The sequence below is a fragment of the Meles meles genome, chromosome 7 (genome assembly GCF_922984935.1).
Source record: "Meles meles chromosome 7, mMelMel3.1 paternal haplotype, whole genome shotgun sequence".
In the NCBI taxonomy this organism is placed as follows: domain Eukaryota; kingdom Metazoa; phylum Chordata; class Mammalia; order Carnivora; family Mustelidae; genus Meles; species Meles meles.
This window is the reverse complement of record NC_060072.1, coordinates 24290300-24307109: the sequence shown is the minus strand read 5'-3', so window position 1 is coordinate 24307109 and position 16810 is coordinate 24290300. Positions and strand designations below refer to the sequence as shown.

General features: G+C 37.2%; 1 protein-coding gene across 1 annotated transcript in view; it reads left to right on the top strand.

Moving 5' to 3' along the window:
- CFAP54 (cilia and flagella associated protein 54) overlaps nt 1-16810 on the top strand; it is a 309373-nt gene that overhangs the window by 198124 nt on the left and 94439 nt on the right. The window contains exons 45-48 of the mRNA XM_046012575.1: nt 557-739; nt 3388-3474; nt 8477-8599; nt 12640-12693. Coding sequence (XP_045868531.1) covers nt 557-739; nt 3388-3474; nt 8477-8599; nt 12640-12693 — 447 coding nt within the window. The remainder of the gene's footprint in view (nt 1-556; nt 740-3387; nt 3475-8476; nt 8600-12639; nt 12694-16810) is intronic.

The window sequence follows — 16810 nt, the reverse complement described above, 5'->3', positions numbered from 1 at the left end:
AAATTCAGAATTAACTCTGCTGGATTTAGACTTCTGAAATCATTTGTTATCTCCTATACTTACAGGTTGGTAGAGTGGGAAGAGAATAGATTTTTTTTAAAAATTTAAATATATGTGACTCCGAATCTTCTTTTTTCTACCATGAGCTGTGTCACCTTATATAAATTAATTGCGTAAGCCTCAACTATATCATTTGTGAGGTAATAATCCTTCCTCCTAGAGGCAGGTTCAATGAGAATTAAATAAGGTAGTGTTTACAAAGAATTTACCAATAGTGTCCAACACAAAATTAACCCCAACAAATGATAATATAATGATAATTTTTTCTGAAGATAGTAAATATCCAACTACCGTGGAATTTAAAAGGCCCATCTTGAGTGATGGAAACATTTGGAACTGTAATGATGATAATATTAATGATAAGTACCATTTATTCAAGGCACAGTGTGCCAGGCATATGCTAAGCACTTCAGGAAGTAATACATATACTTATCTTTTTGTGTCAGTGTTGCAAATGCAATTTATAGCTTTTCATTTCACCTGTTTTCATTTTCAGGGTTTGCTTAGAACCACACTTCCACATCCCAAAGCTGAACGTTGCTATGCTCAGTATGAAATCACTCAGCTTCTCCCAGGCATCGAGCTCTTCTCAGACAGATACAGGGCTGACATTTGCTCTGTAGTCGCAAGTCTGTATTACGTTATACGTGAACTGCACTATGCTAAGCAAAATCTTATAGTAAGTCATTTGTAAATTCAACAAATCTTAATTCACTGTGGTATTTTTGCCTTCTACCTTAAACCTTTCAAATTTTGTTAATGTCCTCTTGGTTGGTCTTGTTTGACTCTTAAATTCCAGACTCAGGATTCTTACTTGTACAGCAAAATAAAATATATTAATTAAAATTCCTTCTTTGACATCATCATTTGCACTGCATTTTGGATACAAAGTCAATGTCTGTTTGATTTTGTTCCTTTTTTACTCTATTACTTTATTATTTTTCCTCCTTCTTAAGACAGTTGGGAAGATTGATTAGAACATTTCACTGGTCTCAAACAGAGGAATTTAGTGCACATGTAACTCACTGTACTAAGTCATGCAGGTCATATCAGTACACAAAATATGAGAGTATTTCTTTGTTGCGATAAATTCCTTTGTGTCTCTTGTCTTCTCCTTGTTCTAAGTGAACAACAGATTCAAACTGTGACATAAAAGGCAAATACTTTCCCTCAACTCCCGAGGGAAACTGGAAGGGGAGATGAACCATGAGAGACTATGGACTCTGAAAAACAACCAGAGGGTTATGAAGGGGCGGCAGGGGTGGGGTGGGGTGGGAGGTTGAGGAACCAGGTGGTGGGTCATAGGGAGGGCACGTACTGCATGGAGCACTGGGTGTGATGCCAAAACAATGAACACTGTTATGCTGTAAATAAACAAATAAAAATTAAAAAAAAATAAATTAAAAAAAAAGGCAAATACTTCTTAATATCTGAGGACATTCTAAACCTCATGCAGTTCTCTTCCTTTGGGGAAATAAATCACAGTACATGTCATAAATTTGAAGTTGGTTGCATTTAAAAAATAAACCAGTATGCTCTATCTGTTGGTCATTTTACATTTTTCTCTTTTATTTTTAATTTTTCCTATTTTCTTCCTGTATGCTATTTCTTCTACACTTGTATCTCTCCCCCCACTATGTTTGCTTCTTAATACCTAATCTTTCTTTTTTTAGTTCTTTCCTTTTCTTCTATAATTTTCATACCTACTTTCTTTTTTCCCCTCATACATTGTTTGTTTTCTATTCTCTTGTCCTAAATTCACTCTCTCTCCTTATATTGAAAAGATTTATTGCCCCTTGATATGAGTTGTTAAATTATAAAGCCATGTGTTAAAGTGAAGAGATTGATAAATGCTTTTAACACTTGGCATATTTGGCAAGAAATTGTTTATTAGGAAAAAGATAACAAAATGGTACTCCTTTCATTGTTAAGGGGATTCATTTCTGGATTTAGAAAATAGTTCTATCCCCTGGGTAACCTTTAGCTGCCTAGTCATATTCATATATAATACATATCACTGCATTGGAAAAGAAATGAGACTTTTTTTCTCTGAAGCTTAAGAAATTGAGAACATTTTTCTGAATAATTGAGCAATTGGCAGCAATAAAGTGGTGTGTTTTTATTTCTCACTAAAGAAAAGAAACAATCTCAAGGGTAATAGCCAACTCTTATTGTTTTGTGCTGCATTAATTGTAGAAAAAGATATTGTGTTATGTTTGTAGTGCATAATTGTAGAAAAATGTATTATGTTTGAAATCATTTAAGACCAGTTCTAAACCATTTAAAAAGCTGTTGCTATCAGCAGCTGCCAGTTGACTGACAATTAGAGGTTCCTTAGCTGAACTTGCAAGATGTAAACAGTTTCTATTTTGTATTACACCACCCTCCAGAGGAAGTCCAGTAGGTAAGGAGACTGCTGTCACATGCAGATCTTGCTAGGAGACCCATTGCTGTGGGATCATGGGAAATAGTTTGCTAAATAATGGGAAATCCCAGTATTCCTCCTTGCTCTATCTCCCTTTAGCAGGCAAGGGCCGAGTTGTAGGAAACAAGCTTGGGTTTTCAGTTGAGATCAGTAGCTGTTCAGAAGTCTAGGCAAACACTTATCCCCTCAACACCTAACTCCGGTCAGATAGTGGTTGGATCAACTGAAATATGGGTAGTTTGTAAGCCCTCACCCATATCCATGAGATTTCAAGAGTAGTTGAACTTTGGGGTTAATTCTAAGAAAATAAAAATATTATGTGAAGAGTAAGCTTAGGTAATCAATAGAATACATGCTCTGTGAAAGCAAGATTGTTAGATTTTGTTGTCATTCAGCATAATGGGCATGTTATAAATATTCTTGCTGATAGAGATATTCCAGTTGAAGACAAATAGCAGCTGCCATTGAGATGAGTGAGCAGGTGACATGGATGGGAGTTCCTTTGCTTTAAATTTTGCAGTTATTTGATAGCTCATTTGCTAGAATGTTTCTATAAGCCTCAATGATTCATACATATATGTTAAATTAATTTTTTTCAAAGAAGATTATTGATTGGATTTCTACTTTTCCATGCTTAAAGAGATTTGAAACCTAGGTTTTGGACACCAGGTGGCATCTACAAGTTGCCCTGGTGCTACTTTTAAGTTCTTACAGAATTATGAAGCATATTCTAGGCAGATCATTTCACTTAGCCAAATAGTATAGTCTCTTACCATGGCAAATTTAACTGCTATTATATATAACATCCCCCCACATTAATATTTGGCTACATTTTGTTATTAGGTTATTAACTTGATAAAACATGTTTTAAATTTTAAAAAAATGTTTTTTACCATTGGTAGGTTCTGCCTCTACTTGCACTGTACCAATATTTTGTTTCTGGAATTTGCCAAGACCTGGTCAGAAATCTAGAAGCAAGGATCCTCAAGGTATGTGACAAACTTTTAAGATGTTCGATATTCCTGGACTGTAAAGATACTCTCATAAATTAATTTGGTTCTAATACTCATAATAATAAGCTTATAATAATATGGTGTGCTGATATTTAAAAAAATGCCCATTATTATAATAACGTATGAGAGCGAGCTGGCTCATTTTATGCTTGGGCTACACGTGGGAACAGCTACATGTGGTAACAAGGCTCGTCTAACATCAGTCAGTCTGGAAATGACCACTTCTGGAGTATTGATTTCCTGGTAGAAACTAATGAGTCAGTTTTCTGAAGTTTCTGTGAACTTTTTGCTATTTGTATATCATAATATGTGAGAAGTTTTCATTGTACAGACAGTTGAAGTGACAAAACACACAGATGCTGGATTACAACTAATTCTGTAACCTAGAAGTCAGGACAGGCTCTCTGCCTTCAAGATCCTTGTGCAGTTGACTTGAACCCCATGTGGACTGGGAACCTTGAGTGCCTCATTTTCTCTACCTTTTTCCTAGTTAGCCAAGGTCACAGTCTTTCACTATGTTGAATTCATTTTGCACATGGATCATCTCAAAATTGAGCAGATTTCCCCCCTCTTCTGCACCTCCTCATCTTGAATATGGAATTCAGTCCTAATCCGCATTCTATACACACACACACACACACACACACACACACGCACACACTCACGCTCACTCACTTACACATAAACATACACAACACATTTACTCAAGGCCTTTATTTTTATATTGGATTTAGTGAAAACTTGGAACACAGGAAAATATAAGTTGAGGCAAAGCAAACAATTTAAAATAGAATATTTGGCATCTCTGGGTTTAAAATATTTCTCAGCCAACATCTCATGCTTTTGCCTCCCATTCCATGGCTTAATCAGCTGTGTGCTGGTAAGTGTTTCACACATCACTCTAAAAAAAACCCCTGATTTGTAGCAATTTCAGTTTCCATGGTGCAAATATTCCCACTATAGCTGACTTCAACCTACCAACTGGGCATTACTGAATGTGGAATCGGGACAAGACACGTGCAGTCTCCTCCTGCAAATTGGGAGGAAGAGGCTCCATTGCCTCACTGGTTTAACCCTCCTTATCCTTTTTTTGAAACACCTTATACACTTCTTCCCCAATTCTTTCCTATTTTCTTATGAGGGGAAATTCAGCATGATGGGCATGTTATAAATTTTTTGCTGATAGAGATTTTCTAGCTCTTCGTTTGAATTCCTCTCTCTACCTGGACCCTGCCCTTGGGCCTATGATTTCAGGACCAAAGAGTTCATAACATTCTATTTCTAAGTAAATACAGTACCTTCCCTAAGAGGAATTCTGGTGCTAACTATTAAGAGGATATATTTTAACTCAGGAATAAATAATTATCAGCCATGAAAATGTCTGGATCACTCTTTCTGACTTACTGAACTCTTAAGAGTTTTCCTGCTTTTGATTTCCAATAACACCTTTTGAAAAGCTGCATATAACTTTTTTCTCTCTGTTTTAAAAACAGTGCTCTGTTCAAGATCGCAAAATTCCTGAGGTTAGGGCCTGATTTTTTTTTTCATCTTTTATTTCCCTATTATATACTGAGTAATAAATTCATATATCAATACTCAGTCATTAATTATTGAATTGAATTTATTTTTATTTTTTTTTAAAGATTTTATTTATTTATTTGACAGAGAGAGATCACAAGTAGACAGGCAGGCAGAGAGAGAGAGAGAGGGAAGCAGGCTCGCTGCTGAGCAGAGAGCCCGATGCGGGACTCGATCCCAGGACCCTGAGATCATGACCTGAGCCGAAGGCAGCGGCTTAACCCACTGAGCCACCCAGGCGCCCCTTGAATTGAATTTAAAACCTATAGACATTTATCAGTGCCTACTGTCCACACTTTCCTTAGTCTTTAGTGGGAACTAACCTAAAAGATAACTTCGTAGACATTTATTGCTTTACCTCTGAAACAACATTTGTTGAGTATCTCCTATGTAAAAGCACCATGTTCATAACTCTAATCAAAGAAATGTAACCCATGGTCGTTGCTTATAAGGAAGTGAAAATAAGGGAAGAGAGACAGGACATATACACAAGACAATAACATATGCATCTGCCCCTTGATCATTTCCAAATGCGTATGATGAGTACTGCTTCTGGAGTTTGAAAGAGGGAAAGTGGCTTTGGATCTCTTGGTTTTACTAAGTAGGTAAGATTTGGTGAAGAAAGAAGAACTAACTGAGCAGGAGAGAGGAAGAAGGGAACATTCTTGGCAGGTAATAGTGTGAAGCATATAGAGAAGGGACAGTATGGACTTGTTGAGATGGGAGGCAGGGGTGGTTCTGTGAAGCCAGAGAGGGAAGAGGTTTTGAGGAGGGAGAATGTAATAGGAGAATACCAGAGATCTGTGTTGTGGTCCATGATGTCCATGAGCAGTGGGGCCCAGTGCTGAAATCCAAACTAAGGCATAATGAGGAGGCTGAGCAGTGAGAGAAATGAGGAGATTATGGAATCAGAATTGGGTAGCCATTTTATTCTGGTCTGTCATTTAGAGGCAGGAGAAGCTTGGAAGTGTTGCAGTGACCATTACTAACATGTCAGAGAGGCACTGAAAGATATAATCTGAAACAAAATTGTTGTTTAAATTACTGTGTTTTATTGGATTGTTAGCATTTGGCAACTTTCTGTACTAGAGTAGCTTAGAAGCCAGCGAAGAACTGTGGACTCTAGTTGGCAGCCTTGGGTTGAGAGGTGGGATGAATTGCAGAATCTTGGTCAGAAGAAGGACGTGATCAGATGTATCTTGGCAACAGTGTCAGGAGCAGAGTGAGTCAGCAGTGGAATCTTATTGGCAATGGCAGAACAGAAACACCTGACTAGGGTTTTGACAGAAGCAATGAAAAAGGGCAACTGATGCATCACCCAGAGGAAGAAATGACAGCCTGTTTGAGCAGAGTTTGCCTGACCTTTCTGAAGTAAACTGGGGTCAGTGGGTGGGAAGAGAGAAAAGTCATAGTCGGGAAACAGCAAACAATGCTTTCTGACAAGTCAAACAGCAATAGATCACGCTGTTAAGTTTCTGTTGGGGACTAGTGTCTTTCAGGGAAAGCTTTAAGATCTTTATGATCAGCCAGTCCAGCTTCACTTTAGAATTGCCAACATCTTGAAAGATTTATTAGTCTCAACATATCCAGCATTCCTGGGAAGGGTACCGATGGTTCTGTATTTGTGCAAGCCAAAGGTTGATTTAAGGGTAGTTCTATTTTCCATCTGGCTTGTTTATGTTCACGCTGTTGGTCATTTCTGAAAATACATGTTCATTGTTATCACCATTGCTTTTTCAAATGGCCAGATTAGTATGATAAACCAACACAGAGGTACCCTTAGAGGTTACAGGTAGTTTGTGCACAGACGTCTCACCACCAAGATCAGTGGAGACAAACCTCACACAGCTTTTCCTACACAGGATAATGGAAAGTGTTCATCTAAGAGTCTAAAAGAGCTCCTATGACTGACTCCTAATGCCTGCTTGGATATTACATGGCCCTAGGGAGGTTAGAGCCCAAGGTGTTTTAGGCAAGAACCAAAGTGTGCAACTCAGTAGACAGTTTTCCCTTCTGCAGTGAAAATATTCTCCTAACCTTTTATGCTTTATTTTCTTACTACTGTAATATCCTATTTCCTCCTAACTTACTAAGCTTCTTTTTATTTCTTTAAAGTTTAGATACTCATAAGATTCCTATGGTAGTGCTTAAAGGAAAAGAGATACTAAGTGTATGGGTATGTGTGTATGTGTGAAGATCATATATACATGATCTTTGTCCATTTTGTATTTTATTTCCTGTTTGTACAATTTGCCTTTCTCTATTCTCAATAGTCACTGGAGTTTTCAAAACGTAAGTCAGGTTAGGGACCTGCCCCGTTCAAAACTCTCCAATAACTTCTTATCACACAGAGACTAAAATTCCAGGTTCCCAGTCTGGTCTTCAGGCCACCATTCATACCTGCCTCCTAACCTTCTTCCCCCAATCTCCCTAAACTCCTGCTACACAGGCTCTTCCTTGAGCACCCCAAGAACCCCCGGCTGCTCCTCCTGCTGTATGACATTTACTTGAGATGGCTCAGCAGATTTTCACATGTCTCTCTTCCATGTCATTTCCCAATTTTCTCTGGAATGTCTTCTTCAGAGAAGTCCTTCTTGACTGGAGCTCTGAAAGTAGCATTTTTGTCAGTACCCTCTATCCCTTATAATACTGTCTATATCTTCTTGTATCACTTAAATTAGCTCAATACACATTGGGAAGGGATGTAACATCCAAGAGGGCTTGGTGCTTAGGAAGTGCCCAATAAACACATTGAATGAATGAATGACTTTTGTTCAGGAACTTTTCTTCCCATAATTTCCTGATTGAAAGTCCTGCTGGATAATATTCAAAGTAACCCATGTACAATTTATAGTTACCAACTGATTAACTTTAAGGATATGTCTTTAAAACTGACAGAGCGCTTTAATTATGGATGACAAAATGAATAGTTGTCTCTATGTTGATATATCACAGAGTTCATCTCCTGGTTTGTTTGACTTTCCTCAGAGTATTAGAGAACATCAGGAGTATTTTTGTTTTGTTTTTCTTTTAAACCATAGTTCACCATGGGAACAAAAAATAAATTCAGTCATTTTTTTTAACTCTTCAATGCCTGTCATGTTTTTGTGTTTGCTCTGATGAAGAAAGCCGTATCTGACAAATGTCCGTTGTTAGGAACAGCTGCCTGCTGTTGTTTATTAGCTTCTTGGTCTGTTGCACATGTAAACTGACTTACACACAAACACATACATCTCCATCTACTGTGTTTACCAAGCATTAATTTATAAGGCATTACCAATTATGTTAAGCAGAAATTTTGGATCTCAGAAAGCTGATGATTTTTCTCTAAAATTGTTATTTTGTAAGTAAAATGAATGATTTAACTTGAAAATCTCGTTTTTTTTTCTTTCCTTTAAAGATTCAGGTTCTTACAGATTTAGGATTTTTTTCTGAAGCCTTTTATGAGATATCCCAGATTTTTTATGGAAAAAACATGCCTTCCTCAGTACCATCTGGCTGTAAGGCTCCTGGAAAAGTAAAGGTAAATCTGCTGCTCTGATTCAAAGCCATTTCTTTACTTTTTGAAAGCAACATTCCTCAGATTTAGGGAATGCTTCCACAAAAGTGTGTTTACAAGTCTCTGGTGCTGCAGACTTCTTTGTTAAGCCTGGTTGTTAGCTAACAGTAGGCTCTTACAAGGTTTCATTCGTTTGGAAGGGAAGCATGTCATGTGGGGCAGTACAGCCCTGGAGTCAATTTTTTTTTTTTTTAAGATTTTATTTATTTATTTGAGAGACAGAGATCACAAGGAGGCAGAGAGGCAGGCAGAGAGAGAGGAGGAAGCAGGCTCCCTGAGGAGCAGAGAGCACGATGTGGGGCTCGATCCCAGGACCCTGGGATCATGACCTGAGCCGAAGGCAGAGGCTTTAACCCACTGAGCCACCCAGGCGCCCCTGGAGTCAGTTTTTATAATGGAATTCTGTCTCTGTGTTACAGATGGTCTCAGTGGACCTATCAGCCACTACCTCTTAGATTTTGGCATCTGGTCTGATAATTTCTGGTTAATGTTGTTAGTCAAAACGGTCTCTTCTCGTGTTTTATTTGGATATTTTGACTTATATAATTTTATACCAGAGTGTTAAACATGCATTGCTCAACTTGTATTTATAAATGGGATCTTTGAAACATCCTTGAAAATGAATACTGACATTTATATTTAAATCAGAGTGAGCTCTTATTTTCTTGTTTTGGGTTTCATGAGAATCACTGCGTGATCTTGCAGACGTTTGGACCCGTGTGATCCAACAGTAAAGGAAATAGGAGGTAACAAGTCAGTTTCCTGGGGAAGGTGTTATATGTGAGGAGTGACACTGACAGACACAGTACTTACTGGTGGGATTCAAATTTGAAGGCTTAGAAGAAGTTGGGCAATAGGCTATTAGTCTTGAAAATAATTTGTATAAGCTGACATTAAATATACATACATTGCACTCATTACTTCAGTGTATTCCCCTGAAATGTCACTGCTTAATGCTCAGTATGACTGCTACAGCATTATAATTTGTTGTACCAGGATAAGTGTGAGGTTATCTAGAGATAAGCCTAAGTGGGACATTCAGTAGGCAATAGGATACAACTGTGTGTGTATGTATATACATCCCATCTCTATCTCTTTCTGTATCTATCTAGAGAGAAAAGAGTCAGTTGGTTTTTTGCTCATTTTTTTGGGCATGAACTAACTCATCTTCTCCCTGGGTTAAATTAACGGTATTTTCTTGCTTGCTTCTCTGCCAAAAGCCTTTCCCTGTTGTAAATAATTTGCATTTTGTTATTAAAACTATATTTAACTCATTTAAGTATTTTATTGAGTGCTTACTAAATACAGGCACTATTTTAACCATGGGGTTAGACCAGTAAAAAGATAAATGGAGTTATTGCCTTCTTGGGATCATGTTACTTTCAGACAGCCCAGTGAAGAAGACAAACTATAAAACTGTTAAGCACATAAATATGTCAGGTGATGATGTATCATGAGGGACAGTCAGGCTGAGCTGAGGGGACAGAGAATGATCAGGGCAGTGAGTTTTATTCAAAGTGGTTTGGGAAGTCTCGCTAGTAAGGGAGTTTTGAGGGTGAAAGATTTGAGGGAAAAGCCTTCCAACTAGGAGCAAGTGCAAGGATAAAGGCCCCGAAGGGTGATGCCTGCAAAATGTGGTTGAGAAAAACCAAGGAGCGCAAGTGATACTGGTAAAATAAAGAGGAGCAGACAGCAGGACGCAAGAGTTATGGTCCTGTAGGACCTCCTAGGACTTGGTGAGGAACCAGTGTTTACTCTAAATAAAATGGAAAACCTTATAGTGTTTTGGGCAGAGGAATGACAGGATAGAGATTAATATTCAAAGGACCACTTTGCTTGATATTTGGAGAATAGACTGTGGATGGGTTTAATAGGGAAACCAGTTAGAAGGTCTTCCAAATAATCTGAGTGAGACGTGACCATGATTGGGGTAATAGTGGTGGAAGGAGTGAAAAGTGGTCTCCCTGGAGGAGTTGGATCCTAGTAAATTTGGGAGCATTGGGTTAGAGGTTTAAAATCAAGGGACTGGATGAAATCAGCTGGGGCAGAGGGAGAAAAATAGAAGTCAGAGGACTGAACCTTAGGGTCATCCACATTTAGAGCCCAGGAAAATGAGAAGGAAAGAGAAATCTTTGGGGTAGAATGAGAAACAAGAGAGAGTTTTTTGGGTTTTTGGTGTTTGTTTTTGTTGTGGTTGGTTTTTGTTTTACAAGAGACAGTTTTTAATGTTCATTGCTTTCACCAAAGAAAACAATCTGAAACTAATTTTTACAGGTAAATTCCAAACTTCACTTTTATTAACCAGTTTTCATAAGAGAAAAGTATAGGTGAATTGACTTTCAATGGATTGTGACTTTAAATTTTGTGTTCTCAAAGTTAATTTGAAGCTTTCTAGCTTCAGTTGGGAATTTAAAAAGTATAATTAAAAGAGAAAACGCATTCAGGGTTTATAATTAAAATAGGTGCCAATGTTATTAGGCTGGGGGCTAGTTGTTTAAAGAAAGGATTAATTAATTAGATTTTAGTTGTAAAGGAAGTAACTGAAAAAGTCTTATGGATTACTATTGGACTTTTCACAGGCTTTTTAAGAAACTCTATCTCTTAACGTGATACTCATAATGGGATTCTGCTCTTATCACCAAATCTAAAGTCCAATCATCAACTCTCTTCCAATTATATCACCAAAGGTCTTCCCCCAGGTTCAGTTATTTACTTTTCAATGGATTAGAGAAGATGCGAGATAACTTCAAAAGAGGAAAAAAATGTAACACTGACCAACACTTTATTCTAGTAAGAGCTATATGGGATATCTTGGTTTAGAGGTCCCTCAAATCCCTCAGGTCCTAAGATAAGGAACTGGGAGCAAGTGGTATATTTGGGAGGTGATTCCAAGGAGAATGGTGAGTATGTGGGTAAGTCAGGTAGGAAGGGAGGAGAACCGTTGCAGAAAGCACTAATGAGGTCCCTGCATGGGCAGCGGGGCCCTCAGAGAGACCAGGGGGAACAATCTTGTGCTTATTGGAATGCCTTGTTCCCTGCGCTTCCAGCCTCTCCTGAACACTTTTGTGGCCACAGAACGCCCTCAAGCAAAGACATACAGGTACTTGAAGTAGGGTACTGTCCATATGTGAATATCCTATCCACAGAAGCTGCTGGTGATTTCCAGGTGACCAAGGGGTAATGGGTGGGGCATCAGTATTGACATCTTCAAAAAAGGACCTCCATACCAAAAGGAATGCGCCCTGTTTGATGATCCATCTTTTGTGGTGAAAAAATGGAATGTTTCCTAATGTGACATTGTATTTAGAGCCAAACATACAACAGATCATTCTCAACAAACGAAAAGAACCACAAAAAGAGTTACTCTGAAAAGTGATATGATTTTATCTTAAACTGGCAAAGATTCTTCTAAGTGATAATACTCTTATGACTCAGCAATTGTGCTTCCAGGAATCTATCCAAAGAGGATCGTCAGAAATACAGACAAAATAGCTACCTGTGTTACTTAAACTAGGGCTGAATGGTGGGATAGAAGTCAGAATTAGCCCGCCTTGATGTCTAACAAAAGGAAAGGAGTTAAGTTATTCTGCTTCATTCATAGGATAGAACATTACCTAGCTATAAAACTGAGGTTTACAAATGACATAATGGCATGGAAAATGAGTATGATATAATGTTTAATGAAAAGGAATACAAACATATATATATATAAAAATTTAGAATACATCAAAAAGAAATTGGTAGTAAAGACATCAAAATATTAACACTGACAACCTAAAAGAAATTGACTTATGTGTAATTTTTACTTTCTTCTTTATTCTACACTTGCTTTTCTGACTAGAGTATTACTTGTTTTGATGTATACTTTCATATATTTACTTTTTCAATAAGAAGTATTACTTTTACAATAAAAATTATATTTAAAATACTTTTAGAACACAGTAACAGTTTCATATAAAAAATGATGTTTTTGTTCCTAATGTTAATGTTTTATATATTGACAGATATTTCAATCATTTGACTCAGGAAAACCTCTTACTAGTAGAGAAAATATGCAGGTAAGGTAAACAATATTTTATAATTGTTGGATATTTAAGAAGGATAATTTTGAGTTATTTCAATCTATTTGGTAGATGTAACCCTTGTTTTTTTTAAAAGTCTCCTATATGTAATATGGTCTTCTATTTCTAATAATGGGGGTTTATCTCCAAATGCTGAGGTCTAAGGTAGGTTTGCATCACACAGATCTTGTTTTCCAATTGGGCAAATATCAGTTATTGGTCGTAAATTTTTCAACTATGTGTGTGTATTTATTTTGTTTATCTAACCATGTCAAGTATCTAATTTTAATATTTATCTTGATTACCTAAATGAGAATGGCTGACTTTGATTGTAAGAAAAGGATTTTGTGTGTTTAGCTATTACCTCATTTGTTCAGTACTATTTTTATTCACATCATTACTCCAGTCTGAGACTGCCTCTCAGTCTCTCCAATGGTTTTCTTTTTTTCCTTTAGTGAAAATTTTAAAAATTTTAAAAATAAAAAAATTTTATTGAGAAATAATTGACATATAACATTGTGTAAATTTAAGGTGTTTGAATAGTTTGATACATTTTCATACTACAATATGCTTACCACTGTAGTGCTAGCTAATGGAAGATTTTCATATGACATTTTCATAAGAAACTCCTCTCACATTCCAGTGTCCTTTACAAAGAGAGGACTAGACTGTTGTTCTTGTCAGTAATTGAATGACTGGGATTTAAGTTTTTGATAACCTAGTAGCATTTAAATATCTTTCTTGTTTGTTTCAAGTTTTTACATAAATTCTAGTTAGTTAACTAGAATTGTAGTAGAATATTAGTTTCAGGAGTAGGATATAGTGATTCAACACTTACATACAACACCCTGTGCTCATGACAAGTGCCCTCCTTAACCCCCATCACCCATTTAGCCCATCCCTCAACCCACCTCCTCTCCAGCAACCCTCAGGGTGTTCTCTATAGTTAAGAGTCTGTTTAATGGTTCACCCCTCACACTTCCCTCTCCATGTTCATCTGTTTTATTTCTTAATTCCCACCTATGAATGAAATCATATGATATTTGTCTTTCTCTGATTATTTCACTCAGCATAATACTCTCTAGCTCCACCCATGTCATGTAGCATTTAAATATCTTGAAATCATTTTTTAAAACCTTAGGAGTTTCGTCAGTCTGTCTACTAGAAGGTGTGAGAATGGAGGAGTGCTAGTGCAGCCATTGTTAAGGGGTTACAGACAGGTAAGGCATTCACACAACCAGGTGTTAGTGTAGAGAGACAGGTGCACGTAGTTTTAATTTTTTTAAATGCTAGGAAGCAGCATTCTGTTTCATTAAGCTATTTGTATTAAATAATTTTGAGAAACATTTCTCAACATTGCTTTAGTTTTGTCTTCCATAATTTTGATAGGCATTATAGCCACATTTTATTAAATGTAATCTTACTACTTTTCCATTATTGTTCATGTTATTCCACAAACTTCACTTTTAATTATGCTTCAGATGGTTCATTGTTTGGCCTTAAAATTTGTTTTGATTTAAAAGCAAGTTGCCTGAAATGAAAGAATCGGTATTAGGAAGATACACATACATATTCACATTTTGTTTCAGTGTTCCAAGACCTTCGGATGTTTAAGAATATTTATTTCTTTGCAGTTATAAATTCCAGGGCATCCTAAAAAAACTTCTTTAAGGAGGGTTTTTGGACATAAAAAGAATGTCTGCATGATCATTTCTTTTTAAACAAAAGAGACTGACAGTATAACGGAAAGCCGATTTCTGTTAGCTAATTAATTAAAACAGAATTGTTGGTCTGCTTGAGACTTTTCAGATTACACTTTATATTTTCTGTAAGGGGGGAGAGAAATGAGTGTTAAATAGCACTACTAATTAATCTTCTTTTGATCCTCAAGTGTTTGTGTGTAATTGTCAAGGCTCATTAAGACACTGTTAGGGAGAAAAAAGAGAAGAAAAAAACCTTTTCCCCTCCCATTACACCCCCAACCAATCTGAAGTTTCTTCCCCTCCCCCAATACAGAACGTCAGCCATTTCCCTAGTATGCGTTTGTTGCCTGCTCAGACTTAATGCTGTTCCATGTCTGGTTCTTATGCATGTAGTGATTTTCACCCTTTAGAAGAGAGTAGAAAATGAACAATAGCACTAGAACTTTCCATGGCCAATATTGCCTCAAGCTCTCCCAAACAATGAGACTTTTCTTCATGTAAGGCAAATAGTTTCTCTCTCTTCTAGAATAGACAGCCCCAACACATGAAGTTATTAATTAACAAATACTGTTAATTCAAAACATATTTAGTAAGAGCATATTGTGTGCTCTCATTCTGGTGCTGTCAAAGAAATATTTCAGTCAGTCAGCAGCAGACAAATTCCAAGCCCTCAGGAAGCTTAAATTTTAGTGGGAAAGACAATATTAAGCCTGATATATAAGTAAATATAATTATTTTTCATTATTTCATTATTTCATTATTTATAATTATAATTCAGTAAATTATATAGTAAGTTAGAAGGTGAACCATGCTAAGGGAGAGAATAAACCCAGAGGCACATAAAGGGGATTGGAAGCAACCTATTGGAACTAGGTTGGGGCTTGTAATTTTAAATGAGGTAATCAAGTTAGTCTTCACTGACATGGCATTTGTGAATAGGTAAAGGTACAAGTTTAGGAAATCTGGAAGTTTAGGAACCATCTAGGAAGAGAGTGCAGTGAGTACAAAGGCCTGAGGGGCAGGATTGCCTAGCTTGGTGAGGGGCATCTTAGTGTGGCTTAGAGTTGTGTGGATGATGCAAAAGCAGTAGGAGACAGGGTCAGAAAGGTGAAGGGGGCCAGTTTGAGAAGAGACTTGTAGGGTCTTTGTAACTTAGAGTCTTCCGAATAGCATGGGGAGCCACTGGAAGATTTGGAGCAGAGGCGTGGCCTGATCTACCTGTTTAAAGGGATCACTTTAGCTGATCTTTTGAGCCTGCTGTGTGCTAGGTACTGTTCCAGTGCTGTTAAACGTATCAATCAATTAACAATACAGACAAATTCCCAGCCCTCAGAAGGCTTGTATTTTTGTGTGTGTGTATGTGTGTGTATGGTTGTGAGGAGGCTAGGAAAACAGTTTTAAGCATGTTGAGCTTGAGATATCTCCTAGATATCCAAGTGGACTATTTGCATCAGAAGTTGATTTGACTCTAGAAGAGAGATTGGAGCTGGAAAGAAAAACTCAGGATTTCATCAGCATTTAGATGAAACTAAAACCATGAGGCTGTTTAAGATTTCCTAAAGGGGAATAAAAGAGATCATCTAAAGGGATGGAGTAAGGAGAGGGAAGAGAATCAAGCCCAAGGCACCTGGTGTTAAAAATATAGGAGAAGAAGAAGCAGCAATAAAGACTGAAAAGGAATGACTGATGGGCTAGGGAAGAAACCAAGAGAACGTGGTGATTTGAAAGCTAAGAGAAATATTTTCAAAAGAGAAATTGATTAATAGTGCTATATTTTGCAGATGAATCAAGCTCTATAACTCACTGAGTCTTAAACATACATCTTTTTTTCACATTTAGTAGCTCTGAAATTAGAATGCATTTTATAGTTGAGGGCATGTGATGGCTTAATTGGCATATAAGATAATGATGTCTTAGATTAAAACTAAAATGGCATATGAGGACTAAGAATTGATTACTGGTCTAAGGTAAGTGTAGGTCACTGGTGACCTTGACCAAAGGGTTTCAATATATCAAAAGAGTGGGTTTGAAAACAAATGAAAGGAGAGAAATTAGGAATTTTGACAACTCTTTGGATCATTGCTATTAAGGGAAGTGAGAATTTAGGTAGTAGCTGGAGAAGGGAGTCAAGGCAGACAGAGTTTTTGTTTTTTTAAGATGGAAGAGAAAATAGCATGGCTATGTGCTGATGAGAATGTCTGCAGCAAGGGGACATTTATGACGTAGAAGAGAATGGCTGGGTAGACCAGTGGGGAGAAGATCAATGGTCTAAGGGGCAGGAAGGGAGGCAGGGTGATGGGGCAGATGCTTGGGTGGGTGGGAGAATGGAGCTGTAGGTCTGTGGACACTACTCTGCTTCAGTTTTCTCTTTTAAGTAGAAGAAGCAAGGTCATTAGCTGGGAGGAGCATGG